Source organism: Cenococcum geophilum, assembly GCF_001692895.1.
Source record: "Cenococcum geophilum 1.58 unplaced genomic scaffold K441scaffold_17, whole genome shotgun sequence".
NCBI lineage: Eukaryota > Fungi > Ascomycota > Dothideomycetes > Gloniales > Gloniaceae > Cenococcum > Cenococcum geophilum.
Genome location: NW_027137575.1, coordinates 1,350,175 through 1,376,807, shown reverse-complemented (window position 1 = coordinate 1,376,807; position 26,633 = coordinate 1,350,175). Strand labels below are relative to the sequence as shown.

At 50.4% G+C, this 26,633-nt stretch overlaps 7 protein-coding genes across 7 annotated transcripts; 3 read left to right on the top strand and 4 right to left on the bottom strand.

Moving 5' to 3' along the window:
* Positions 1-119: 119 nt before the first annotated feature.
* Positions 120-1,199, top strand: K441DRAFT_635024 (mitochondrial 37S ribosomal protein mS41; the record flags this gene model as incomplete). The annotated part of the gene is made up of 1 exon (XM_067646421.1): positions 120-1,199. One exon carries the CDS (start codon positions 120-122, stop codon positions 828-830), a length of 711 nt encoding a protein of 236 aa, XP_067504857.1. The 3' UTR covers positions 831-1,199.
* Positions 1,200-2,876: 1,677 nt separating this feature from the next.
* On the bottom strand, positions 2,877-5,567 carry K441DRAFT_557018 (ankyrin; the record flags this gene model as incomplete). The annotated part of the gene is made up of 2 exons (XM_067643357.1): positions 2,877-4,193; positions 4,254-5,567. Coding segments are annotated over 2 exons (2,631 nt in total), but the record flags the coding sequence as incomplete, so codon positions are not given.
* A 167-nt stretch (positions 5,568-5,734) lies between these two features.
* K441DRAFT_635015 (uncharacterized protein) lies at positions 5,735-6,821 on the bottom strand. Its single transcript, XM_067646420.1, has 2 exons — positions 6,714-6,821; positions 5,735-6,655 (listed from the first exon to the last, which is right to left on the bottom strand). The coding sequence occupies exons 1-2, from the start codon at positions 6,776-6,778 to the stop codon at positions 5,812-5,814; spliced, it is 909 nt and encodes a 302-aa protein (XP_067504855.1). The 5' UTR covers positions 6,779-6,821; the 3' UTR covers positions 5,735-5,811.
* Positions 6,822-8,074: 1,253 nt separating this feature from the next.
* Positions 8,075-12,405, bottom strand: K441DRAFT_658779 (pyruvate carboxylase). The gene is made up of 6 exons (XM_067648418.1): positions 12,036-12,405; positions 11,691-11,983; positions 10,897-11,471; positions 10,316-10,780; positions 9,732-10,265; positions 8,075-9,683 (listed from the first exon to the last, which is right to left on the bottom strand). The coding sequence occupies exons 1-6, from the start codon at positions 12,184-12,186 to the stop codon at positions 8,126-8,128; spliced, it is 3,576 nt and encodes a 1,191-aa protein (XP_067504854.1). The 5' UTR covers positions 12,187-12,405; the 3' UTR covers positions 8,075-8,125.
* Positions 12,406-13,393: 988 nt separating this feature from the next.
* K441DRAFT_658778 (clathrin heavy chain) lies at positions 13,394-19,188 on the bottom strand. The gene is made up of 8 exons (XM_067648417.1): positions 18,997-19,188; positions 18,918-18,938; positions 18,818-18,844; positions 18,388-18,759; positions 16,902-18,329; positions 14,056-16,851; positions 13,888-14,007; positions 13,394-13,824 (listed from the first exon to the last, which is right to left on the bottom strand). The coding sequence occupies exons 1-8, from the start codon at positions 19,033-19,035 to the stop codon at positions 13,591-13,593; spliced, it is 5,037 nt and encodes a 1,678-aa protein (XP_067504853.1). The 5' UTR covers positions 19,036-19,188; the 3' UTR covers positions 13,394-13,590.
* Positions 19,189-20,211: 1,023 nt separating this feature from the next.
* K441DRAFT_658776 (translation initiation factor eIF3 subunit) lies at positions 20,212-21,825 on the top strand. The gene is made up of 4 exons (XM_067648416.1): positions 20,212-20,390; positions 20,483-20,574; positions 20,634-21,328; positions 21,381-21,825. The coding sequence occupies exons 1-4, from the start codon at positions 20,372-20,374 to the stop codon at positions 21,394-21,396; spliced, it is 822 nt and encodes a 273-aa protein (XP_067504852.1). The 5' UTR covers positions 20,212-20,371; the 3' UTR covers positions 21,397-21,825.
* Positions 21,826-24,557: 2,732 nt separating this feature from the next.
* K441DRAFT_556432 (uncharacterized protein) lies at positions 24,558-26,588 on the top strand (the record flags this gene model as incomplete). The annotated part of the gene is made up of 1 exon (XM_067643325.1): positions 24,558-26,588. The coding sequence occupies one exon, from the start codon at positions 24,558-24,560 to the stop codon at positions 26,586-26,588; it is 2,031 nt and encodes a 676-aa protein (XP_067504851.1).
* Between the last annotated feature and the right edge of the window lie 45 nt (positions 26,589-26,633).

Here is a 26,633-nt window from a genome sequence, read left to right as displayed (position 1 = left end):
ACCTCTATCACAAGGCCATTGAAGCCAACAACCTTATGCTTTGGGGTACACCGCAACCCCAATTTTTCTCCACCACACCCAATGCTAATCACTCACCCTTCTAGGCCTTTCATTCAGTCATGATCCTCCGACGAACCCTCAAACTCACCACCGCACCTTCAAACCCCTTCCACCAATGCCTCCGGCACCTACACCACCGCATCCCCATTCGGCCCATACCATCTCCCACGCCTTTTGTCCCGGACCCGCAAACCTTCCTCACAGTAATCGGGCGCGGCCTCGCCCAACACGCCGCCAAGATCCCCTCCTGGGAAGCGCTCTTCACGCTGTCCTCGCAGCAGCTGCGCGAGCTAGGCGTCGAGCCCGCGCGCAGCCGCCGCTACCTGCTGCAGTGGCGCGAGAAGTTCCGCAACGGCGAGTACGGCGTCGGCGGCGAGCTGCAGCACGTCAACGACGGCGTGGCGGAGATGAGACTGGTTGAGGCGCCCGTGCCGGCGAGGAGGGCCTCGCGGCAGACGATGGTGGCCACGGCGACGCATACGCCTGGCACGAGGAAGCTTGTCGTGAATGTGCCTGTGGGGAGTACGACGCCGGTGGAGCCGCTGGACAAGGTTAAGCCTGTGGCGGGTGTGAAGGTTAAGGGCGCGAGGATGATCGTCGGACCGCATGTTGAGCCAATTAAAGGAACCCAGGGATTGGGCGTGAGGCTCAAGATTAAAGAGGGTCTCTGGGAGGTGCGGAGGGGACATAAGGTTGATGGAGGCGAAAGGAGGAGAGCAGAGGTCAGGGCAAAGAAACGGGCTGAGGAGAATAAGGAGAATAGGAGGTAGAGAAAAAATGCTAGGGATGGCAATGCTGTTTAGGCGAAGGAATTGTATCATATTGTATGTCAACTGCGCTGGAAAAGCCTCATTTGTATCCGGAAACTTGTCATTTATGGAGTTAGAGAGGGCCAGGCATAGGAATGCGGATGATCTTATGGTTTATTCTCAAATTCCGTATGAAATCTCAAAATCAATCAATATTACAATACCTGACCTGTCAGGCCCTCTCCACGATTCCCTTTATCTCGTAACCAGACGTCCACTAATCAACTCTTGATTACATTATCTACGGTGGTGGACGTCTGGGGGTTATCTAGAATTTTTGTTAGTAGTTAACGAGATTTTGTATGTAATTCTCATACAAAAGTTAGCGCCATATAAATACACAAATTATTAACTCTACTACCAACTAACCCCCTTACTAATAAAAGCTCGACGTTACGTTTATCAGCTTATTGAGGCGATTCAGAGGTTGCTTTTATTATTATTAGTAGAGTGGCAGTTCCTACTACATTTTATCCGCGTCCTAATGCTAAAATAGGGCTATCCCATGCAACGCTGCTTCGCGTCCAACGGTTATCGATAAGGATCAGCCAATCAAATCGTTAGGATCAATGAGCCGTGATGAGGTAAGACTGCATTTGAAAATGGTGTTCGCGCACGGACCAACTCTCGTTGGACGCCAGCGTTGCATGGGATACATAAATCTTCACCTAAAAACCGTTAAAGGCCCCCTAAAGGCCTCTACCAACTCAAACACAACTATAAAGCTCTATAGGAAGCCCTACATAAAGCTCTGTGGTGGAGGGCACTATTTGTCGTCGTTGAGTAGAGGCCCTGCTTACAGCTCTACGTATGGTCGTACGATAGCTCTACATACGTCTCTACGTGCAGCTCTGCGTACGGTTCTGCGTACGGCCCTATGTACGGCTCTATGTACGGCTCTGCGTACAAAGGCTCTGTGTGGCTTGTAGGTGCCTTTGCGATGGCTTTTACCAAGGTGATATCGCAAGAACAAAGAATACCCAATGAATTATTACACCACCTGAGAATCTCCACCCCATCCGGTCTGATGCACCAATCGACGAAACCCCGATTCGCTCCCGCAGTCGCATGCAGAATCGGCTTCCGCTTTTTCGCGCACACAAAAGTTTAAACCTACCTACCTGCAGATCTTGGCATAGGCTTTACCCAAATCGTCTTGGAGCTTGCAGGAGTAGAGTAAAATACTTTCTGAATCAGAGTCCGTTAAAATGCTGTCCGTAAGACCGGCTTCCGCTCTAACCCGATTTAACTTAGCAATCTAGGATAAATCGAAATGTTTTCAAAGTATTAGAACATTCTAGTGAATCTCTGTAGAATATATAAGGAAGTCGGGTGATGACGTAGTGGGCGGGGAGGTAATAAAAAAACTTTGACAATAAACATAGGCCACCACTAGTTGCACACCTCCCCACTAAACAGGCTTAGATTCTTCCTCTTCAGGTTAGAACGTCTCGTGTGTTTGACTTGTATGCATCTGCATCGCGAAAATTAAACTTTGAGAATGCAACTTCTGTAACTGTACCATCAGAATCAAGTCTTAATTTTAACTATATTATAACTTGTAGAGTTTAAATTAAGGCTGGAATGCACCAAAGGACCCCTTAGCAAAGTCATGNTAAAAGGGTAAGGCCCCACGACCACTATAAGCCTATGAAATATTGCCGCTAACACTTGGCAAGCCATCTGCAAAGGCATCTTGGCTTCTACCACCATTCTTTGACACCGCATAGCCCTGCCCTTTGGCGAACTTCGTCGATATCATCGAGGGCAAAGTTTACACAGTCATACAGCTTCAACAAAGGGTTGAGAGCCATTGTAGATGTAGGTAAAAGTATGCAAATGCGAGGTGATTTGAGTATGGGCGCGCGACAGTTGGGCGCTGATGCAGATACATACAAGTCAAACACACGTGACGTTCTAACCTGAAGAGGAAGAATCTACGCCTGTTTGGTGGGGGGTGTGCGCGGTGTGCAACTGTGGTGGGCTAAACATAATATAAAGAACCAACTATGAAGAGCAAAATGACTGCAGCAGCCTGACCACGGCCTCGTGCCCGTTCCAGGCGGCCCATGATAGCGGCGTTTGACCGTATTCATTATCCTTTGAGTCGACTTCGACCTTGCCCGTCTCGAGCAGCAGCTTAACCACGGCCTCGTGCCCGTTCTCGGCGGCCCACGATAGCGGCGTTTGACCGTATTCATTATCCTTCGAGTTGACTTCGACCTTACCCGTCTCGAGCAACGGCTTAACCACGGCCTCGTGCCCGTTCTTAGCGGCCCACGATAGCGGCGTTAGACCGGACCTATTATCCTTCGAGTCGACTTCGACCTTGCCCGTCTCGAGCAGCAGCTTAACCACGGCCTCGTGCCCCTTCTCGGCGGCCCACGATAGCGGCGTTTGACCGTATTCATTATCCTTCGAGTCGACTTCGACCTTGCCCGTCTCGAGCAACAGCTTAACCACGGCCTCGTGCCCGTTCTTGGCGGCCCACGATAGCGGCGTTCGACCGTATTCATTATCCTTCGAGTTGACTTCGACCTTGCCCGTCTCGATCAGCAGCTTGACCACGGCCTCGTGCCCGTTCTCGGCGGCCCACGATAGCGGCGTTCGACCGGACCATTTATCCTTCGAGTTGACTTCGACCTTGCCCGTCTCAAGCAGCAGCTTGACCATGGCCTCGTGCCCGTTCCCGGCGGCCCACGATAGCGGCGTTCGACCGGACCCGCTCTTCGGGTCGACTTCGACTTTGCCCGTCTCGAGCAGCAGCTTAACCACGGCCTCGTGCCCCTTCTCGGCGGCCCACGACAGCGGCGTTTGACCGTATTTGTTATCCTTTAAGTCAACCTCGACCTTACCCGTCTCGAGCAACAGCTTAACCACGGCCTCGTGCCCGTTCTCGGCGGCCCACGATAGCGGCGTTCGACCGTATTCATTATCCCTTGAGTCGACTTCGACCTTGCCCGTCTCGAGCAGCAGCTTGACCACGGCCTCGTGCCCGTTCTCGGCGGCCCACGATAGCGGCGTTTGACCGTATTCATTATCCTTCGAGTCGACTTCGACCTTACCCGTCTCGAGCAGCAGTTTGACTACGGCGTCGTGACCAAAATATGACCCAACCATAATACTGCTTGTGAACCCCGGAGTGGAAATATATGGGTGAACCATATTCCAGTATACATTGAACCAATTTTGGAATCGCGGGCTGTGAGTGTCGCAGATTTTGAGAACCGATTGCAATATTTCGTCAGTTGCTCTTTTCTGCGCTTGTCGGTAGTGGGTAGCCCAAAAACGTGCGGCATAACTAAGGTAGCCATGATTTTCTGTCTGCTGCTTGATGGCAGATTTACGACTTGTCGTTTCGCCAACGAAGCCATCGTTAAAGACAGTGAACATGAGATAGATGATACAGGTTCTTGCCATAAGAAGCTCTGATGCCACTAGGTCGATAGAATGCTGCCATCGGTCAACAACCGCCTCGCTCTTTGCAATAAGAAACTCTTTTGCGGTCTGATGGATCAGATAGACCCTCTGATCTATGACACTCACAAAGAGACCACAGAGATTTCTGACTGTGGTTTCAAACCTTGCCTCACTTTTAAGGTCAAGATCTTCGTACGATCTGTGGTGGTCTTCAATGGCCAAAGCAATGTTCATCTCTTGTAAGGTGAGTGGCCGTTTCGCTGCGACAATGATGCGGAGAAGTTTCTGTGCTCGGGGTCGTTCTCTGTCCCGGATTCTGGATAGAATCGCCTCGTATGCTTGGTCTACCGTGCTCGGAAGGGTACCGATGATCTCTTTTAGCTTCGTACTCGAGAGCTCAATTTCGTCCCGGATTATATCAAAAATGAGTTTTGACCAGAGATAAGTCCGGTTGGTCATGCTTAAGAGCCCGTCTTCGAGGGTTGACTGCTCCAAATCATCAAGGTTCAGTTCCGGTCCGAGATTCGCAATCCTCCATTTAATGACAATGTTGATCTCGCGGCTAATCGCTTCTGATTCTTTCTCGCCTTGTAGCCGTATTGTAGGAAAGTCATGTGTCAGCTTTGTAAATCGCCGTTCAATGTCAAGGTAAGGGCGGCTGGTGACAAGAAATTTAAGCTTGGATAGGTTTTCCTTTGAAGAAGTGACTTTCTTGTAGAAAGCATTTAGGGCACTAATGATTTCGTATCGCCCTGATTCTTCACATTCGTCTAGAGCATCTAGAATGCAGACGACTTCGCCGGCTTTTAGATCGGTTGTAGCCTTTATAAGGATATTCCATAGTTTGTGAAATGATTGTGGTAGTCGATTTCCTTCGGCTGTGTAATCTAGCATAGCATAATGGATAAGTAACTGTTTCTGCGAGAACAACTGGTGCAATAATGCGGAGAGCGCGCTGGTAACACTTTTCTGTTCTTTATTATCATCCTTAAAGAAGAAGTAGCAAGTAACGCGAGCCTCGGTGCCTTTTAAGTCATTATCTGCAAGGGATTTGGACAGAACCGATTTACCACATCCTGGATCTGCAGATACCCAAAGCAGACTCGAGGAATTACTTTCTCGCCACTTCTGGAAATGCTTATGCTGTAGAAACCACTGGCAAGTCCCCTTAAGTCGATCGGGATTCCTGTCTTTAAATTGTTCGTAGCCTGAAGTACGCAACACTTGTAGGCATTTGCGTTCCTCTTGACTCAATTCCACTCTCTTCTTGTCCTGTTTTTCTTTTATAAAAATTAGATTATAAAGGCTTTAAGAGCACTTAACTACATACTAGGAATAGGATCCCGCGCCACGTCTTCCGCCTTCGCAATGAGTTCCTCGATGTCCTCTTTCACCCACTCGTACCCTTTGTCGTTTCTCCCACTGAATTTGACCATTCCGATATGGTCTGCGTCTATTGTTCTCGCCCGCTGGTTAGGATGATCTAGGGTGGAGGAGTCGGGGGGCACAATCTATTGGACTATTAGTTACTTCCGACACCTGAGGTGGGACACTGTAGTACGAGCTTATTGAACCCTCCCAATCGAACGCCCATAACGCCCTTGGACTCCTGAAAAGTCCTAACAGTAAGATTGTCCCTACGTTCTACCCATTGGGCAGTGAATGATTCCCGACAAATCTCGAGCTCAGGGCCAGTGGGCAATAAAGCATGGATGACCTGAGAATTCACATCAATTCCTAGTAGACGGCCTGCAACGGTAGCGACGCCTTCCCCGAATGAGGCCCAGTCCCTGCTACCTCTATGAGGGGTGCCGAAGAAGAAGACACCGGTGGTGGAGTCGAAGATTTTCTTGATCTTTACGTCTGGGTCTACCTGGGAGCGCCGGAGGACTTCCTTAACCAATATGCCACCAAGAGAATGCGCGACGAAGATTAAGTCACCGTTCGGTGCTTGCCTTCTCTTTGCCTCCAAATCATATAAGAGATTCCTTGCATGGGAGAAGATGTTGCCTTGATTTGCTGCTTGGTAACCTTGTGTGATCTTTGTATCGTAACCGAATGTCATTATCCTGGCCTTGGGAAAGTCCGCCTTGAGGAGATCTTCCGGCCAGAAGATCTTTTTGGCCTCCGGTTCCTCGTTTCTTTCTTCTTCGACATTGTCTGAGCGTCCTACTTCAACCTTTCTTCTAGACTGCTTGCGTTTGTGGTTCGAGAGGAAGCGAAAAGGACTAGTTACTCGAAGTTTGTCTCTTCTGGACACTTCAGACGACGGAGATAAGGTCTCCCTTGACTTCCTCTGAGTTGATTTTGGGTCCGAGAACCAAGTCTCGCGCGGATGCCCTTGAAGGCCGTGGACGAATACTACGCTAATTTAGGTTAGTTTCTCACCCAAAGTCTGAGCGAGGCGGAGATTTCCGAACTCACTCAACTACTGCATCCTGGGGATTGCTTAAGAGAGTTAGTCCAACTCGCGCTACATCCATCCCCATTGTCAGTTATCGACGTCGTTTTCGTAGGAGTCTTGAATGAAAGAGTTGTTGCCGCAATGCGGCGTTGGGCGCAGCTGGTAGGTAGACGCCGCACTGATCCAAGCGGCATCTGCCGTTAGTCTTCTCTCAGCCGTACGATTGGCTGTAACGTGGGCAACAAATCTATTGGTCAGTATTAACTCAGCTTCGTAGCACGCATCACAGTCGGTTGGAGCTACGTGTTTTGTCAGCTCAGGCCTTTTTACAGTTACAGTCTGCATGGCTGTGCAAATCCTTTCCAATGCAGTAAATTCGCGGAGAAGGGCCCTGTTGGTATACTGTAGCATCGATCGGTAATTGCAACAGTGACATAGAAATGCACTTGCTCTGCGATTGGAAAACACCGACTCTATGGTGTTTTTTGGCATGTTATCTATGACGTCTAAATAAAGTTAAATTAGCCCTCTCCTCTCTAGATCAACTACGGGATGCTGATCTTGGTTCTTGTAACGGCCCGCGCGGCTATTCAGATATCGTGTTAGACTTGTGTGCAAAAACGCGGAAGCCGATTCGGGACCCGTCCTGGCTCGGAAACATTTCGGGTTATCCGGAGTACTAAGTTAAATTGGGTTAAACCCGAAACCGGTGTCGCAATCGACTACACTTCCCAATTAGGCAGTTAGGATATTTCCTTAGAAAACTCTCTACAGAGCCTTAAAAATGCTAGAATTTTGTATATAATATATCTAGACGTCAATTAGACACAAAGAACGTGAAGAATTGAAGTTGTAGAAGCTTCAGCCTAAGTAGAAGAGGTGCAATCTGCGGCCGCACAATTCCGGGGCGCCTCGGCCGCCCGACCGCTGGGACACTTCAGTACCCTAGTAGAGGCTGTTAACTGTCTTACTAAGGCTTCTTTCTGTAGGTATAAGAGTATCTATCTCAAGGGTGCCACTTCAAACAACCAGGCGTGTTGCTTAAGTGTCTCTGGGTGCACGTTGAATTTGGAAACGAAGTTGAATCTCGTAGAGGTAAGCCATCACGTTGACTCCCAATAGCCTTAGAAGCATACCATAGAGAAACAAATAGAAGTCGTTATATAATCACACTTGGGCGTTAAAGCTACTCCACAAGCACACTCAACAGCTCCCAGATCTATGGACCAAACAATACTTTCCGTCTCCCTACTAGATATCTAGATACCATGTTTTCCTAAAACACACACACGCTTACAATCTTCTTACCCTCCATTTACTTAACAATCTTGCACACCAAATCCTGGGAGTCGACGGAGTCGCCCTCGCGCACGCCCAGCGAGCCGATCTTACCTGAATGCGGTGCCGAGATGACCATTTCCTGTAAATTGCATTAGCCCTTGTCCAAAAAGAACGAACAACATATCGGATGTGAATATATGGAGAAACAAGGGGCTTCCACGGATGCGGGAATATAACTCACCATCTTCATAGCGCTGAGCACAGCAATCGGATCGCCCTTCATGACATCCAAGCCGTCGTGGACGCGGACCTCGACAACAACACCAGCCATCGGGCTGCCAACCTGGCTGGTATCCGAGGGATCCGCCTTCGGCCTCCTCGTATTCTCGACCGCCGCATGCTGGTCCTCGACCGTCACGGTTCTGCCCTCACCGTTCATCTCGTAGAAGACCTCTCTGAAACCCGTCTGCTCAGACAGCGGGCCAACAGCCAGCAACTTGAGGATGAGCACCTTGCCGCGCTCGAGCTCGACGTGGAACTCCTCGCCGATCTCCGGGCGCGCGAGGAAGTAGCGCGTCGGCAGCACGCTGAGGTCGCCGTACTTGGTCGTCCACTTCTTGTAGTCCTCGAACACCTTCGGGTACATGACGTAGCTGGCGACATCGCACTCGGTCGCGTCGCCCCACTTCCCCTTGAGGTCCTTCTTGACTTTGACCAGGTCGACCGGGTTGAGGTAGAGGCCGGGCCGCTTGTCCATCTTGCGGCGGCCGCGGAGCGCTTGCGTGCGGAGGGGCTCAGGGAAGCCACCGTACGGCTGGCCCATAAGACCCTCAAAGAACTCGAGCACAGAGCTGGGGAAGTCGAGCTGGTCGGCTTTCGCGAGGACGTCGTCATAGCTGAGTTTGTTGGAGACCATGAACTGGGCGAGGTCACCGACGACCTTGGAAGTGGGTGTGACCTTGACAATATCGCCGAGGAGGTCATTGGCTTGCTCGTAAGCCTTCTTGGTTTGTGCCCACTGCTCACCAAGACCTTGCTGAGAGGCTTGGAAGATCAGGTTGGTCAATTGACCACCTGGAATCTCGTGCTCGTAAACCTCCGGATCAGGCCCAGTAAGACCAGCCTCGAATGGAGAGTACAACAGTCGGACCTGTGCCCAGTAGCTGTCCAATTGCCTGACCAGGTGCCCGTCAAGGCCCGGATCGTGAGGGCCACCCTCGAGCGAGGCTAGTACTGCACCGACGCTGGGTTGCGAAGTCATGCCAGACATGCTGTCAATAGCAGTATCTACCGCATCGGCGCCAGCTTGAGCGCAAGCAATCATTGAGGCAACACCGGTACCAGCTGAATCATGGGTGTGGACGTGAATTGGGAGATCGGGATACTTCTCTCGGATCGCACCGATCAGCATGGTAGCTGCCCTGGGCTTTAGGACACCAGCCATATCCTTGATACCTAAGACATGGGCACCCATATGGACGATCTTGTCAACAACGTTCATATAGTACTCGAGGTTGTACTTCTTGTGGGGGTTCAACATATCACCGCTGTAGCATACGGTGCCTTCAGCGACACCACCAGCTTTGAGGACGGCCTTGATACCGACTTCTAACTGGTCGACATCGTTCAATGCATCAAAGACACGGAAGATATCGACGCCGTTCTTCTTTGCTTGCTCGCAGAAGTGGACTATAGTGTTGTCAGGGAGCCTACGTCCGTTAGCTTGCAATTCTAGTATTTTGGCATAAAATACTTACGATGAGTAGGCAACACCGTTGGCACCTCGGAGAAGCATCTGGAAGGGGATGTTTGGCACTAGCTTCCTCATCTTCCTCAACCGATCCCAAGGATCTTCGTAGAGGAAGCGCATGGCGACATCGAATGTAGCACCACCCCAACATTCGAGAGCCCATGCGTTAGCGTACGCATGACTGGTCTCCCTGGCGATGTTCAACATATCGACAGTTCTGACGCGAGTGGCGAGGAGAGACTGATGAGCATCACGCCACGTTGTGTCCATGAGGAGACAGCCTTTGTTAGCTCGAACGGCCTTGGCGAAGGCTGCCGGACCCTCCTTTTGAATAATGTTTCTCCATCCCTTCTGGCAAGGCTCTGTGCAATCGACCTTCTTGCCAGCCGAGGTATAGAGGACGGGCTTGATTATTTCACCCTTAAACTTAGGCTCGCCGATTTGGCCCTTGATCTGGCTGCCATTGACTGCAAGGTCACCTAAGTACGCGAGCAATTTCTGGGCACGGTTCTGACTGCTAATCAGAGCAAACAGTTCAGGACTAATGGGGATTAGCAGACGTTATTCAAAGGAACATGGCACTCTACGAACCTATCATCGATGAAGGTAGTCCAACAAGTTCCTTCGATGAAAGTGGGATGTGTGAGAAGCTTGATTAAGAATGGAATGTTGGTCTTGACACCACGAATACGGAACTCGACAAGGGCACGAAGCATCTTTCGTCGAACAATCTCGTAGGTAGAGCCGTGGCAAGTGCACTTAACCAACATAGAATCGTAATGTGGGGTGATGATAGCACCTGCGAAGCCGTTACCGCCATCAAGACGGACTCCATTTCCGCCTGCGGAACGGTATACTTCAATCTTGCCCGTGTCAGGAGAGAAACCCTGGGCTGGATCTTCGGTTGTGATACGGCATTGAATGGCAAAGCCCCGAGTAGAGATATGTTCTTGGGTCAGGCCAAGCTGTTCAAGTGAGGCGCCAGCAGCGATCTGAATTTGCGCAGCAACAATATCGATGCCAGTGATTTCCTCGGTGATGGTGTGTTCGACCTGGCTAAGGGAGAAGTTAGCAACAGTAGCTTAGTACTTAGGATTACGGGATCGGTATGGTTGCGGAGAGGCAGATGGCCGGTTGTTACATGGGCTTGACTAGCTCTAAAGCCAACTTACATTCTAGGGTTGATCTCAATGAAATAATATCTGTTCTTTTGATCGACCAAGAACTCGGCAGTGCCTGCATTGCGATAGTTGACCGACTTGGCAAGCTTGACGGCATCATTTAAGATAGCCTCACGCACATCCTGCGGCAGATCCTTAGCGGGAGCCAGCTCCACGACCTTTTGGTGACGACGCTGCACGCTGCAGTCTCGCTCGTACAGGTGGACGACATTGCCGAGGTTGTCGCCCAGCAGCTGTACCTCGATGTGCTTCGGCCTGTCAAGGAAGCGCTCGACGAAGACGGTGCCATTACCGAAGGCCGATTTAGCCTCTGATGTCGCCCGCTCGAAGGCGTCCTTGAGGCTGGCCTGCTCACGGACCACTCGCATGCCTCGACCACCACCGCCGAAGGCAGCTTTAATGATGATCGGGAATCCATATTGATCTGTGAATTCCTTGACCTCTTCATACCTCTCCACGGGGCCAGGGGTGCCGGGCACAACTGGAACTTCGCACTTGATTGCGAGCCTACGCGCAGACACCTTGTCGCCTAGGGCTTGAATAGTCTCTGGAGTAGGTCCTACAAACTATGTTTTGGTTAGCTTGGTAGTGCATCTGAGCGCTCTCATCAGTTGTTGAACCGATCGACAAAAGCAGTCAAGGGTGAGACGGAGCTGCGGTAAGCTTGCATATCCCGGCCCCGGACTTTATGTCGGGAAACTGGAACAGCGCCTCAACAAAATCAACAACAACGGAGTTGCGGGTAAAAAAGCATATATGGTTTTCGGTAATGGTGGATGACTTACAATGAGACCAGCTTTTTCAACGTTCTTTGCAAATTCAGCGTTCTCGGAGAGAAAGCCGTAGCCAGGGTGGATCATGTTAACTTGGTGCTGAAGTGCAATTTTGATGATTTCATCGCCGGCCAGGTATGCTCCGACGGGAGTGTACTGGCCTCGGTGTCCAATCTCGTAGGCCTCGTCGGCTTTTTGCCGGTGCATGCTGAGGCGGTCCTCATGGCTGTAGACAGCGACCGTGTGGAGGGACAGCTCATGAGCAGTACGGAAAATACGTATAGGAATTTCTCCACGATTGGCAACTGATTCAGTTAGCCAGGGAGCTTCATGGGGCTAATTAAAGCGTGTGCGCACCCAAAATTTTCTTCAATTGCATGATAGAGCTGCTTGCCCGCAGCCTGTGGTGGATCGAGTTTCGGTGGATATGGTGCTCATGGTGCTCATCATACTCATCTTCAATGACGGCCTGGGACTGACTGACAGATCTGTCAATGGCGAGATCCATGACGGGTAGCAAGCACTGAGCAGAGGAATTGATTGAGAGGGAGAGAAGGTGGGGAGAAGGAAGAGGAATTTATCGAAGATTTTATCGACTTCGGGCAGATGACGAGGAGGGTTTTCTCCCAAAGCAAAAGAAATAAGCTACAGTAAGAGCCACGGTAAGGCCAGAGCTTCCCTACCCCTCCAGAACGTGCGCCCTGTACCCTTGGTGCGTCGATTACAATCGATAAAGCTCTTTCCGGGACATCTTGCTCCACACAACCTGGCTGATGTCCGCCCGCCCGCATGTCATTTTTATTACACCACCTTGGCGCATCTGGTTGAAAGCGCGTGTTGATCTTGGCAATCAAACGGCAACAATTTTATACCTTTAAAGTAATAAGCACGACCATTTTGACGTGTTTTGGGTATAAATCCGATCGACACGCGCTTTCAACCGGATGCGCCAAGGTGGTGTACATCCCCCGTGCTGCTTGTTCTGGGCTGAATGACCACGCATCCAACCCCCGTATGTCCCCGTTCTATCCACGCTCTACGTACGGCAACAGTACTGGGAACCGTCTTCTACTAACCCTCCGGCCCTGTGCCCCTCCGTATCACGGGCACTGCTAAGTACCTATTTTCTGCGTGAATGTGAGATATCCCGATCATAAGCTAGGCATAACGATGGAACGGAATAGGCTGGGCGCGGTTTTCTTCGGTCTTGTCTGGGCACGACTACGTAGCCGGTGAACGGACCCTGCACGAGGCACACTCAACCACAAAGACATCATGCCCGAAGGAGGGCGTACAAGCCAACTGCGTGGGATTCCGTGTGCACCGCAATCTACACCATCTCGTCAATTCCGGTGGTTAGCGCAGCCACGTCTGCACGGCCTTTTTGTAGGGGAAGTTTTGGTATTTTTGCTGTTTAAGGGAAAGTAAGGCCGTGCGGACGTGGCTGCGCTAACCACCGGAATTGACGAGATGGTGTAGGTACGCCTGGTCGAATAAGCCGTGGGACCCCTGATCGCCCTGATCGCCCACTATTTCGCGTATTAGGATGTGTCTCACCACATGCTATTAAAATATTTCTTGGGTGTGGGGACAAGTGTTTCATGCATTCACCGCCATCGTCTCATTACTACCACATGAAGGAAGAAGCAATTAACATCACCAGATGAGGTAAACTAGAATACAAGGGGTGAAAACTAGTGCACAGATGAGCGCACATAACCCATCGTGAACGCTCATCAAAATACAGGAAGCCCTTCCCTCGCTCTCCACCCCCGCTCACCCGCCAAGCCCGCAAGATGGAAAGGTATGTGTGCAGTCTTAGCACCACCTCGCATGATTCAGACCAACATGACAAATGAACCTCGGGTCGGACTTGGCAAAATACGTTTCAGTTTATTGAACAAATTTAGGCTTAAAAGGCCCGGAAGCCGGTTGGCTGGGGAGCTATGCCATTAGGTTGTCCATAAGGACCTGGCGAAGGAGCCGACGCAATTGGGCCCTGGGTAAGCATCAGACGAGAGCCAAGGATGGGAGCGTTCTCTTCATCTTTCTGCTGAGTTTTTTCCTTGGCTTTCCGCTCTTCGTTATCCTTCTTAAGCATTTCGATCGTCGCAGCTTGTTGACTCAGGAAATTGATCATGTATGGCTAATAACAGTAAGTACTTAATTGATGAAAGATAACAATCTGTTGAAAGAGTTGAGTTCGTACCATAGTGAAGTCGGTCAGGCCGTTGCGCCATGACACTTCAAGAACAACATCGGGACGGATGAGGTCATAGCAAGCATAAAGCATACCAACGTAGCATTCTCGGCTGCCAATGTCGACAAACTAAAATACTGTTAGTCAAATTCTAAAGGAAATGAGCCACAGTCTTACGTAGCGTAGCAACTCTTCAACGACCTCCGACTTGCCAGACATCGCAGCAGTCTCGATAGCATCCTTGAAAAGCTTGTCTTGCTTGGACAGCGCAATCGATTTGTCCCATCTCTTATTCTTACGGTAGATGTTAGCGGCAATTTGGCGGAAGAAGACTAGATCGTGCTTCTCCAGACGCTGAGCGAGATCCACGGGATCGTAATTATCGTAGTTTTCGACTGAATCCCGCAGGGTCTTGTAGTCTTCCTCTTCTATTAGCAAATCGTTGATTGCGTTGTTCACTTCTCGCTTATTCTGTGGCTGGACGTTGAGTAGGAATGGTTTAATTAGCGGGATGTTGTCGGACTTCTGGAACATCCTCACCACGCGGTTGACGTCGATTCTAGGTGTCAGTGCCTGCAGAAGATCGGTCAACAGCGATGGTTGTTGTTCCAGATAGTGACTCAGTGCACGATAATAAATTTCCAAATTGGTAACCTTTACAATCGTGTCCTTGAACGAGTGATGCTCCCAGGCGTCAGCGGCGCGCTCCATCATAGCAAGTGCTGCATTATCCCACTCGTCGTAGTGAGCGTAGAGGAAGACTAATTCTGGCCAGAGGTGCGCTTCTTCGCAAGCACGGATCATCTTGGGAATGTTGATGCGAGACCAGAATAGCCGGAGGTGTTCCATCACACGATCCGGATGATACTTAGAAAGCGCAATACCGAGCTCTGTGAACATGCCCATGTGTGCCCGCTCAAGACCAAGACCAGCCTCAAGAAGACTGATGAGCTCGTCGAAGTAGCCATTGCGTTCATATTGTTTGACCAGATCTGAAAGTTCTTCAGCGTGGACGATCAGATTCAGGCCACAGATCTGAGCTAGACGGAACTCTTTCTTAGCTACACAAGCTCCGTTAACCTGCTTCCACACCTTGGTGCTGTTTGCTTTTCGGGCGCACTCTACCGCAGCCTGGTAGTCTTCAAGATGAACAAGGGTAGTCGCAAGTTTAGCCCAGTTTGAGATGCTGGTGAAGAAAATCTTGGCGGCCTCGTGATAGCCCTCTTCGTATGCCTTGTCTCCTGAAGCCTCAACGTCCGCAACATTAGTCGCTCTTAAGAAGTCTTCGAGCTCAGGAAGTTGATTTGTTCGAGCGAAGCAGAAAGCTAGAGCCGTATCGATAGGAACTTCGCGCTGAGTTTTCCTTGCCATTCTGAGGAATTTGATCAAGTCTTCATCCTTGCCCGCATGAGTGGCAATTTCGATTACCTCGAGAAAGTTTGAGGGATCTTGAGCACGGATATAAGATTCAATGGAATCACTAACGCGTAAGCCGTCAAGCTGTGCTTTAGCGACCTTGCTCCAAACCTCAGGAAGATCCACGCGATCAGCATATTCTTGAGCCCTGTCGATACTAACGATATGGTCGATGAGAACACTTGATGCTTGAACGTGATTGTTGTCCTTCTTGTAAATCTCGAACGCTTCCTCATACATGCCAAGCTCGATACACTGCAAGGCAATGTCCTCAGGAGTGTAGTTTGTTAGATTATGGATGTAGCCCATCATACGGCCTCGATCGGATTTTGCAGCGGTAAGCATCAACAAATTCTGGAGAGTGGCATTATCGCTGAAGCTTGAAGGCTCTAAAATAATCTTCTCAAGAAGTTCAATAAGCTCAGACGGCATATCGCTGCCAATGAAAGCCTTGACAGCTACAGAGACTTTGTCTGGATCTTGTGACTCAGGAACGGCAGTTGAGATGACTTGGTCTACCAGAGATCTCCGATGCATATTATTGGAACTTAGCACATACTCCCAAATCTCCAAGTCGGACCGCTCCAAAAGGTACCGGGCCTGGGCTTTGAACATGGCATTTTCGTTGGTAATGTTGATCAACTCTAGATCATTTTGTCCTTTCCTGTAAGCAATGTACGCAAGATTCGGGTCGCGTTTCTCGCAGTATTTGCCAACAACCAATGAATCGTATTGATCATTCTCTTTGAGGAACTTCTCCGGGTTGTTATTGCTGTCAATGTAGATCTTGGCAAGAGCATTGTAGACAGCTTGCTGTTGGTTGCCACTTGCTAGAGTAGCCTCAAGAAAGGGTAGAAGAAGCTTTAGACGGTTACGCGATTCGACCTCGGCAACAAGCTCATCAATAGGTATGGAAGCAGGATTAACGGATTGAAGGAGACCCTTGATAATGCTCTCCTCACAATCCACATCCAACAGTCCACCAATAACGGCTGGGGTCCTGGATGGGTTTACTCTCTGAACGTAGACTTCAATCGACTTAAATTGCTGATTCTTATAGAGGTAAAGAACCAAGTCGTGGATGAAGTTGAATCGGTCGCAAACGATAATCAAAGGAAGTTGTTCAGTGAGTTGCGATTCCTTCAGGAAGTTCTTTACCTTTTCCGGATCGTAAAAGTTGCTCTCTCGGCAGATGCGTTCAACTTCGTTGAGCTGACCGACTTTGGTCGCAGCTTCGATATACTTGAAATGCACGTCCTTATCCTCACTAAGATTGACAATTGCACCCAAATAGAAATAAAGACCTTCAGCAGTCCGGTACTTTTCTAATAGATCGATGATGTTCGTAGGCCCGAGAAGATCCGAATACTTCTGAGTGATGCGAACGACAGATTGAAGGTTCTGGCGAATGTTTACCCGCAGCATCTCATTCAGGCATTCAAGAGAGAGTTCGACCGTGAGCTGACCAAAATAGTTGATCAACCATTCCTCAGGCAACCTGTCGGTTTGGACAATTATGCGCTTAATAGCGGCGGTGTCATCATTATGCTCGAGTGCCTGATGAACTGTTAGATCATGCTTCTTTTGTATTGATAAAATGCGCATACCCTAGTCAGAAGACCTGCATTCTCGCAAAGTTGCGCAATGCGTGGCTTGTCATAGTATGAGAACATCTCATTTCCGAGAATGGCGTCTGCAACTTGTGGTGCATTCAACAAATTCATCTCGAGGAGCTTGGTTTGCAAATGGCCTTGCTCGGGCTTGTTACCTGAGAGTACGTCTAACAAGAAAGCGGTAGCTTGTTGAATCATGCCTTGAGATTGGAAAATGTCTACAACCCGATCGATATCCACTTGGGGTCCGGCTTCGTGCTTTGCGAGGCTGGTAGCAAACTCTGCGCCTTTCTCGGGATTGACACGGACGATGTGTTGAAGTAAGACGTTGAAATCTGGTCGGTATCCAGTCTGATCACTGTACGGCAAGATCTTATCAAAATGGCCGAGTTCTGCAAGAGACGCGACTACTTTCTGATGTACGTTAGCCCGTCGATAGATATTAAGTGCCAAGTTCAAATCGTGTGGCCGAACAATATCTCCCAACTCTTCCGAACAGTCAAGTTTGTCCTCTTTGAACCATTTCTCGAGCAGGTGCTTGCGATTCTGTGCCAGCACAGGTCGGACAAGCTCCAACGTTTCGTATTTGTTTAATGAACCCTTGTCCAAGAGCATGCCGAAGTATTGCAAAATGACTGATAGTTGGTTCGCTTGCGGTGGTGCCGCTTTGAATCTCTCAATAGTCTGAGGTGTCCGTAGGAAGCCCCGTGGGGAGTTTGCGGCAATCTGTGCAGCTTGGATATACTGACCAGAAGCGAGCATACCCTCGAAGCGTTGCTGATATAAATTATCGGCTCCAGGAAGGCCGCCTCGTGATGCCAGCTTGTAAGCAAGCTCTGCGTTGGCGGGATTCTGCAGGAGATATGGAATGATGGTGTTCTCATCTACGCTAACAGCTAAAACTTGACCTTTCCTGTTCACTCCAATAATACCAGAGGATTCTGAGTCTGGGGCAGTGACGAAGATAGTTTCGCTTGATATTCTGTTCATGAAAATGCAAGCGCCTGTTTCGAGATCGTAGAGGTGGATAAAGCCGTACTTGGTGACAAGATAGATCACGTTGTACTTCTGGGATACTTGCATTGCGACAGGGAAATCATTCGTGGCTTCACTTGGGAAGTAGACGTCGACAGCTCTTTTCGGGAACGGAGGGTTTGCCGCGTTATGGTCTACTTCGACGACATGAAGCTTTGCACCAGTTGCTGTGCGGACAGCAAACGTGAACAGTTTTGTATCTGCAGGAGCACCTTCCAGGCGGACGGTACCAAACGCAGCCGCATGTCCTTCGATAGATTGGCTGATACCTCTCGCCTTAGAATAAAGCTGCATGTTTCCAACAACGCGACCTTGTTGCTGCGTAATTCCAACTACCACCGACCATTGCTCGTCCGCGCTAACTCTGTAGTTGATGATTTGGTTACCCTACGGGTTTGTATGTCAGTACAAGATTGACGAAGATACTGGCTAGCTTTGATCATACCGAAAGATTGGGATTCCGGTCAAACAGCTTTTGCGGCGCAGCTTGGCTTGGGTCAAAAATATCCCAGTGATAAACAGAGTTATCCGTGACCAAGCCAAGGCTCGTCTCACTAAACCATTTCCAGAACACCACGTCCTCGTTCATTGTGGTGGATTTCAATTTAGCCTTTTGCGCCAAGTCGAAGATCTGAAGTGTTCGCGACTGTGCCTTCAAGGCGATGATCTGTTTGGTCCAGTGCATGATCGCACTATCGGCCTTGATAGGCCTCCGAATAATATTATTGCCATTCTTGAGATCAATGATGATGACTTCTGGTGATGCGGTCTCATCGACCTTCTGTCGCACACAGATGTAGTGATCGGATTCTAGTGTCTGAAACAACGTCAGCGCCGAATCTTGTGACAGGAGCGTGAGATGGATTGTCACTTACACATGAGTTGAATCCTATCGACGCTGGCTGTTTGTTGGGTTAGTGAGAGTCTTAGGCTGCAGGTCGCACTTGGAGCTCAACGGAATGGGAGATAACGTACGAGGATGTCGACTTGCGTTAACTATTGAAAAGGTGGCGTTAGTACTGCTCTAGGCTGCCTAATGGAATGATGAAAATACCTGGAGAAGCTCAGTGAACTTTATGGGTAGAGGAGCCATGTTTGCGAACGGCCAAGTCCGACCTCATCAATCTGCACTCAGCCCCCGAGAATTAGGTAGACAGAAAAGAGCAGAAGAAGAATTAGACCTGAGAGAATTTAAACGCCGGAAGCGCAGCAGAGAAGATGGAGGGAAATGAGGTTGTGTGTGGTGATGTTTTCAGGAGAATTGGCTTCCAACAAAACGTGGAGGAAGCTCAAAGCCAAGACTCAGCTCTGTCACGTGGAGCCAGGGTACGTCAGCTATTTCCTCTAGGCTTACCCGTCTCATTAATTGGTTTCCTCAATTACTAAAATGGACCTGAGTTGAGATCTGATAGGTGGAGTATGTGCATACGGCTGTCGACAGAAGCTTAGGAGCTAATGCACTGTGGAAGTCATTTGCCATGTCTCCTTTTATGATCTAAACGGGAAAGGGAAGGGATCTCGAAGCATCTCACGAAGCTGGCAGGTTTAAGCGCACACGTTCAAGACCACAGGCAATACGGTGACTGAAACTTTTTTTCTGAAGTCTTTTTTCAAATAAAGTGCGTGGAGACTATTAAATACAATGCAGTGACATCAATCGCATATCTCCATTTTTTTCATATCATATCTGCCCCCATCTTTTCCTATAGGTGTATAACCCCTTGGAGCTTGAGTTGTCTTCTCAAAGCTGCTCTCGATTGTTTCGTTGAGTTGTAGCATTTATCGAAAGCATGTATTACCTCTAGCGACGCCTTAAACAAGTTCACACTAACCGATCCTGGGCTTCCCGGGTCTGTCGGTGATTGATGGGGCTTTGGGACTTTTAGTTTTTGGAGCAGTTTTCAGTGAGATGGTTTTCACGACACTAGCCATTGTCGGACGCCTGATAATGTACACTTATGGCTCTGGATATCTTAGTTGGTATGGAGAAGAAGGCAACCAATGAAACTTGTATCACAGGCAGAAGCCTCTGACGCATTCCTGCACCTATTAGGAGGATATTGCAGTTGGCCGTCTCGGAGGATTGTGCTCAATGGAAATTTTTGAAAAAAAAGCAATTTATGTGAAATCTGCCTTATGAGATCGGTCCACGGTAGTGCACTTTTTAAAACGGCTCGCGCTGCCAATGAGATTGGGCATCACTTATGAGGCTAAGCGAAGTCACACTGGGCGAGCCCAAAGTTATTGTTCTGCAGCGTGATTCCTCTGGATTCCCTAACATTTAACATTCAACCCTCGACCCACTTCAAAAGAGTGTTAGAATTTCACTCTGAAGACTTTTCCGCGACCGAATACATACTCAACACTTTGACTTCTCAACTTGAGAAACGAACAATACCTGCAGCTTACCTCCCCTCAGTCTGACTACTATGGCGCCGTCTAAATGGGGTACGTCATTCCTCGAAATAAATTTGTGCACACTTGGCACAAGCCCTCAACGGATTTTTGGTAAACTACAGCTAACACTTCTCTTGCTATAGACGATGACGAAGAGGAGAGCACTCCTCCATCCTCCCCGCCTGCACCCATTGCACGCCGCAAATTTGACGATGAAGAAGAAGAAGAGAGCGATGTACGTCCAGACATCTTTCTGCGATGCGGTCGCATGCCCCCCGCTAATACCCTTCCCAGGTTTTGGATTCGTGGGATGCTGCAGAGGACTCTGAGGTAGAGCGGGAAAAGGCCAAGAAAGCAGCTGAGGCAAAAGCAAAGGCAGAGGCCGAGGCAAAAGCAAATCACAAGTCTCGGTCAGAGCGAATCGAAGAAAAACGCATGGAGGCCATGAGAAGGAGACAGCAGGAGGAAGAGGATGAGAGCAGTGATGAGGAAGAAGATGAAGCAGAGAAGCGGGCACGACTCCGTAAGACGGAGCAGGATGCCGATCTCAAGCACGCCGAAGATCTATTCGGCGACATTGGAGTTTCCAAGAATCGATCCGCACCGAAGCCTGTGACTTTGCAAGACTCGAGCGATCCCACCAAATCCATCGAACTCTCCTCCCTCAGCATCTTCAACCCTCAAACCAAGGATCAGTTCCTCAAACTCCGAGAGTCCCTCGTCCCCTTGATCTCGTCAAATTCGAAGAAAGCCCAGTATGTGCTCTTTTTGCAGGAGTTCACGAAGCAAATTTCAAAGGACCTTCCAAGTGATCAGATCAAGAAGATTGCAAGCGGCTTGACTACGCTATCAAACGAGAAGATGAAGGAGGAAAAGGCTGCAGAGAAGGGCGGAAAGAAAACAAAGGCCGCAAAGACCAAGGTGGCTCTTGTCGCAGCCCGAGATACATCTTATAAGGCAGACACGACAGCATATGATGACCTTGGAGAGTGAGTATATGTCAACTTTTAATGTGCATAGGGCTCTTTTCTGACTCTTTAGTGATGATTTTATGTGAAATTGAACGACGGTCCAAAACACCCCCTTATGCAGTAACGCATCCTCTCTACATGGATTCTCCACCTCGGGCGAGCCACCGAATCTGGCAACTGTGGCGTCAAGAACGGAGCAGCCCCATCTAGGCGATGACGAGGCAGCGCCACCGTCACACGGGCAACTTAGGATCCTGTAGATCTCCATCCACCCACCTTATTACTCCTCTTTAACGGCTTTAAATTTGTTTTGTGGAAATTGGCGCCAGGGACTACGGTTAAGCATATGTATTACTCTTGGTTTTAGTTTGGTCTCCCAGAACTTAGCAGAATTCATTTGTGCAAACATAGATAGTCTATTAATTGGAATGCAAAAGGGTTTCATCCAGTAGTCATTACCAATTTATTGCGTCTGCATGACAAATTACTGATCAACTACCGAGAAGCTACCGTAATGCACTACGACTAGTATGTGTCTAGTTGTTATCTTCTTACTCCCTCACGAGGCTAGTGTTAAGCAAGCGTTTTTAAACTTTTGGTTGCTAAATGTGCTCTTCTTGCTGACCATTCCTTATTTTTCTAGGTTTCTTTGGGCTTAGAAAATTAGTCTAGACCACCTAAGAGGTTTCATGAGGAATGTTGTTCGGTCATGATTGTTCCAAGTTTATGTGAGGTTTTGGTTTGTGAGATGAGATATTACGACGGCAGAAGTGGCTGAAGCCACACCAGGGACGTTCAATGATGCACCAAGGAACTGACCGTCTTCGGCCTAGTTATGCTATAGCCCTGCAGCTTTTATGTTCGATATAGATGGCCTGGTGGTCCACGGTTTGCGGGGATGAAGTCCGTGTCAAGAAGCGAAAGCACACCGCGAGACGGTCCCTGCATATCAAGCCGAAAAACATCTAATAATAGCATTCGTTTGGCTGCTTCTGGGAAATGTTTTTGGGAGGGGAACTGCTCGATTGCATGTCTGCCATTTTTGCATGAGGCGAAGGTTGATGGAAGAGGGAGGGCAGAAATAAGTGCTGGACATCCGCGCGATAAAAGCAGAGCAAAAAACATGGAGACAGGGAACGTGCCTGACGATCGCGATGGAGATGACGAGCGCGACCAAGACGTGGCGGGCCACTTTGGCTAGGAAAGTCTTACCCTGGTGGCTGAGGGCTTGTCTTACTCAACCGAGGTAAATAAAGGAATACGGCGCTCCGTCAGGGCTTTGTAGGTTGGCAGACATAGCAGTACGTAGCCATGGCTGGGCCGCAATGCCCGCTTTCGCGCTCATCCACTCTCCCATCCTCCCATCATTGCCTCAATAAGACGGCAGCTGGTGCAACCGAGAGGATGGGCTGGCGGAATCGGCGATCCTCGTCTCCTGCCAACCTCTAGGAATATGTCGTTAACGCCACGACTGGCTGCGAGGCTTTCTTGCTCGCTCGCAAGAAGGCTGAATGTGCTGCCGTGGGTATCGAAAGGGTATTGGAGGGCATGGGAGCAACGGCGGGATTGGAGGGATTGAAGGGATGGAGGGAATAAATGTGGCGAGGGTGTGCCGCGATATTTGGTTAGCCACAGATTGGACGGGCTAGTGGCATCGCGGGCCCGGTGCCATTGGCTAGCGGTGGTCGGCGCCTCAAGATCAGCCTGTATTTGCGGTGACGGGCTGCGATGGGCCTGTAGTGGGCCTTATGTCAACGGGAGCGACGTCAAGAGGCAGGTTGAGGCTGGGGGTCCCATGAGTGGACTTCGAATCCCTTTGGGGCGCTCGGATGCTGCTCCATTCTGACAGGAGCTCCGCCACCACCACCATGCCCCATTGTCATCGTACGAGTGCCGCACTGTCCAACCGGGCTTTCGAAGCTCTTCACCACAGGCGCATGAAGCCTGCACTCCACTCGCACCAGCGGCTTACTCCTCACACGCCGTGCTGACCCCCACCGGCCACGGCGGCAGGGCGACCAGGGCGGCGGTAGCACCTTCTGCGTTTCTCTGGTCTCCGGGACAGTCCCCCCAGAAGCACAGGAACAACGGTGGGGAGTCGGGCGTGAGCTGTGGCGTTCGTATTGTCTCGTGCGACTCGACCACCCCCAGGAAGGCCAGTCCAAGGCCAGTGCAAGGTAGCTGCCGTCTCCCGGCCCTGCACCCCTCGCCCTCCAGGTAAGCTCCTGCACAGCCTGCTTGCTCCTCAGCCCGTCGACGACGAACCATCGCACGCCGCGTGAGGCTTCGGGCGGAAAAATTCAAATCAGCCACGCCCTGCTTCAGCGCTGGGCGAAGGCCAATCTGCCCAAGAGCGGAGCCCTCCTAGCCCTCCTCCCCATCTCTAAGATCCTCTCCTCTCCCAGCTAGCGCATGGTTGTTAGCGAAAGAGGGTGTCGCCCAGCACAAAACTTCCCTAGTCTGGCCAGCCACAGCTTTCCAGCCGACCTCGTCATCGGCAACAGAGCCCTTCGAGCACCACCACAACTCCACCCGGGCACTCTCAACTCCAACCACGCCGCAAACCTTCTAGCTGCGCGAAGGCACCCAAGCACCGGCGTGTCCGCCCTGCTCAGCTCCCAGCCTCCCCGAGGCACCCAGCAGCCTTCTCCGCTGGTCAGCGCCGAGTTCCACGCTCTGCCGCATCCCGTCGCATCGAGGCTCCAGCGGCCCACGCCCGCTCGAACCCTTTCGTGGAGCAAATCCTCACGCGAACGCTCCTGCGCCGCGCAATTATTCCTCCCTGCTCTCTCCTGGTGACCCATAACGATTGACCCGGTCCAGCAGCATCTGCAACCGCTGCTTTCCAGGCAATTCATACCAAAGCCCGCCAGCATCTCACGACCACGCCTAACACCCCCCCCCGAAACCTCTTTCCCTTGACACTTAGTCTATCGTAACTTCTATGGTCGCGATCGCTGTCATGTGTATTATCTGAGGTAAATAAAAAAATTTGGAGGGGTTTTGTCACCGCTTGCGTTGTGCATATCTGCTATCTCGGCAGGTGTGCATCCTCGAACGAAGGTGCGTAAGTGTGATGCGCTCAGGTCTCGCAATGGTCAATGACGTGAGGATAAGACTTAGATATTTGCGTGAATTGCGATTTTGTTGTACTGAATATTCTTGCGACATGTTAACTGACTTGAACTCTAGATCATCACTTGATCACATTCCATTTTAGAAACTAAAACCTCTCAACAATCTGCTCATGGCCGCTTCAACTCGAGCTATAACCCCAACACATTCAGGTCCGTTCTCTGCGGCGAATGCGCCGAACACACCCACATCGATATCCTCAGTAGCGCAGCCAATTGGCGCGAAGGATCCTAATCCAAACATATCTCTAAATCCTGGCTCAGCCTCAACCACGAAACACGGCTTAGGCGTGCACCTCTCATCCAGATCTCCCAGGCCAGGGCTATCGCCGAGACCTTCTCCCCAGCCTCTTACCGGGGCAGCTGCTATGGCAGACGAGCGTCGTCTGCGAGAACAGCAAGCAAAAGAACAACCCAGAGGGACAAGCCCAAATCTAGCGGCGAACGTCCTTCATAACCTTCTTGGGACTGACAAGACAGCCATGAGTCGACCAAAGGACGCTCCCCCTGCGCCAAATCAGATGAGTGAACCTCTGCAAAAAGTGGCTAAGAGCATCGTCATTCCAGAGCAAGTCACCGTTGATAACATGCAAACAAGCCCCGTCAGCTTGTCAAGTTTTGGGTCTGCGGATAGCACAACAGCACCGACTGCGACTGCTACCGAAGCAACTTCTGGCCCCCTCGCGCTAGGTAGTATACCAGTGCAGGAGGCTTCCAATTCGCAGAATACGGCGAACGCGTCTTTTGCTGGGCCAGGTGATACCCCTACCAGCAGAGCATTTACCTTTCCAGGCCCCGCACCGCCAGAGCAAGATCCTCGCGCACCATCGCGAGGTATGAGCCTTCCGGGCTATCCTCAAAACAGTCCAAAATCACCGTCTGCCAAGCGACATAAATGTCCATATTGCTCAACTGACTTTACAAGGCATCATAATCTCAAAAGTCATCTCCTTACACATAGCCAAGAAAAGCCGTATGAATGTCCTACGTGCCAAGCTAGGTTTCGGCGGTTACACGACCTGAAACGCCATACAAAACTCCACACAGGCGAGCGGCCACATACCTGCCCTAAATGTGGTCGCAGGTTTGCTCGCGGAGATGCATTAGCAAGACATAACAAAGGTCAAGGCGGATGCGCCGGGCGAAGATCCAGCTTTGGCATTGACGAAGACATGGGCGACGGTAAAGGTGATGAGAGCATGGATGGCGTACTCTACCATGGAGATCAAGGGGATGATGACAAGATGGATGAAGATGAGCCAGATGCAGAGAGTCGACGTAGAGTGAGTGAGCCTGCACGTAAAAGACAGAACACCCAAGGCTCAACACAGGGATCTTATCACCAGCACTCGAGTACCTACCCTCCCGTCGCAAGTCGGCTTCAAATGGGGAATAACGTCAGAGCACTGTACCCACCCAGTTCAAGCGGTACGACGGCCTCACGCGACCAGCCAACCAACATCAGCCCGAAAGGAGCACCGTCAAGTCTCTCGTCATTACACTTCAATGCCAACCAATCTGGGGTGTTTGCGCAAGGCGGAATGACTGAAAGCCCCAAACCAATCTCACCGGGCCAAACGGATTCGCAGCACAGGCTGGGGATTTCAGAGGGTGGAAGTCTACCTGGCGGACGTTCTCCCAGCATGTCTCAACAAATACACCAGCAGCAATTCGCACGCGGAGTCGGTAGGGGGTCCTCTCCTATGGGTCTAGCTCCACCCGCAAACTCGAATGTGCCTCAACTGCCTTCTTTGCCTGGATTGGGTCCGCCAGATATGAGAATGCCCATATCAAAACAAGGCCCACAGCAAGGTGGGAAGGGCAATGGTCCTACTCACGGTGCTGGGCCTAGTATGCTTCAGCACCAACCAGTTCCAGCTCCCGGTACTGCGTCTAATCAAGGCAGCATGTCAAGTCACGGCACCAACAGTGCCGGGAGCATGCGCGACGTTCTCGGCGGCCGAGACATCGACATCTGGCAGTACATGCGGGATATGGAGAACAGACTTGCGCGAATGACGGAAGAACATCAAGCACAGATGGCGCGGTTGCAAGACGAGGTGAGCTCATTACGAGGGCAACTCGCGCAAACGCAGCCGCAGCAGCAGCAGCAGCAACAACAACAACAACAGCCGAGTCACTAGCAACGGACACGGCAATAGCAAAGCAACAGATGCCATTGAGGCTGT

Bases quoted from the DNA above. Each gene is read 5' to 3' on its own strand.
- K441DRAFT_658778 (XM_067648417.1), bottom strand. From the start codon at position 19,035: ATGGCTCCTCTACCCATAAAGTTCACTGAGCTTCTCCAG. The intron at 18,330-18,387 runs GTATGATCAAAG...ACAAACCCGTAG, and splicing joins ACCGGAATCCCAATCTTTCG to GGTAACCAAATCATCAACTA. The intron at 14,008-14,055 runs GTAAGACTGTGG...ACAGTATTTTAG, and splicing joins TTGAAGAGTTGCTACGCTAC to TTTGTCGACATTGGCAGCCG.
- K441DRAFT_658776 (XM_067648416.1), top strand. The intron at 20,575-20,633 runs GTACGTCCAGAC...TACCCTTCCCAG, and splicing joins AAGAAGAAGAAGAGAGCGAT to GTTTTGGATTCGTGGGATGC.
- K441DRAFT_658779 (XM_067648418.1), bottom strand. From the start codon at position 12,186: ATGGATCTCGCCATTGACAGATCTGTCAGTCAGTCCCAGGCCGTCATT. The intron at 11,984-12,035 runs GTGCGCACACGC...TAACTGAATCAG, and splicing joins GCAATTGAAGAAAATTTTGG to TTGCCAATCGTGGAGAAATT. The intron at 9,684-9,731 runs GTAAGTATTTTA...TAACGGACGTAG, and splicing joins AACGGTGTTGCCTACTCATC to GCTCCCTGACAACACTATAG.
- K441DRAFT_635015 (XM_067646420.1), bottom strand. From the start codon at position 6,778: ATGGGGATGGATGTAGCGCGAGTTGGACTAACTCTCTTAAGCAATCCC. The intron at 6,656-6,713 runs GTGAGTTCGGAA...AACCTAAATTAG, and splicing joins CCCCAGGATGCAGTAGTTGA to CGTAGTATTCGTCCACGGCC.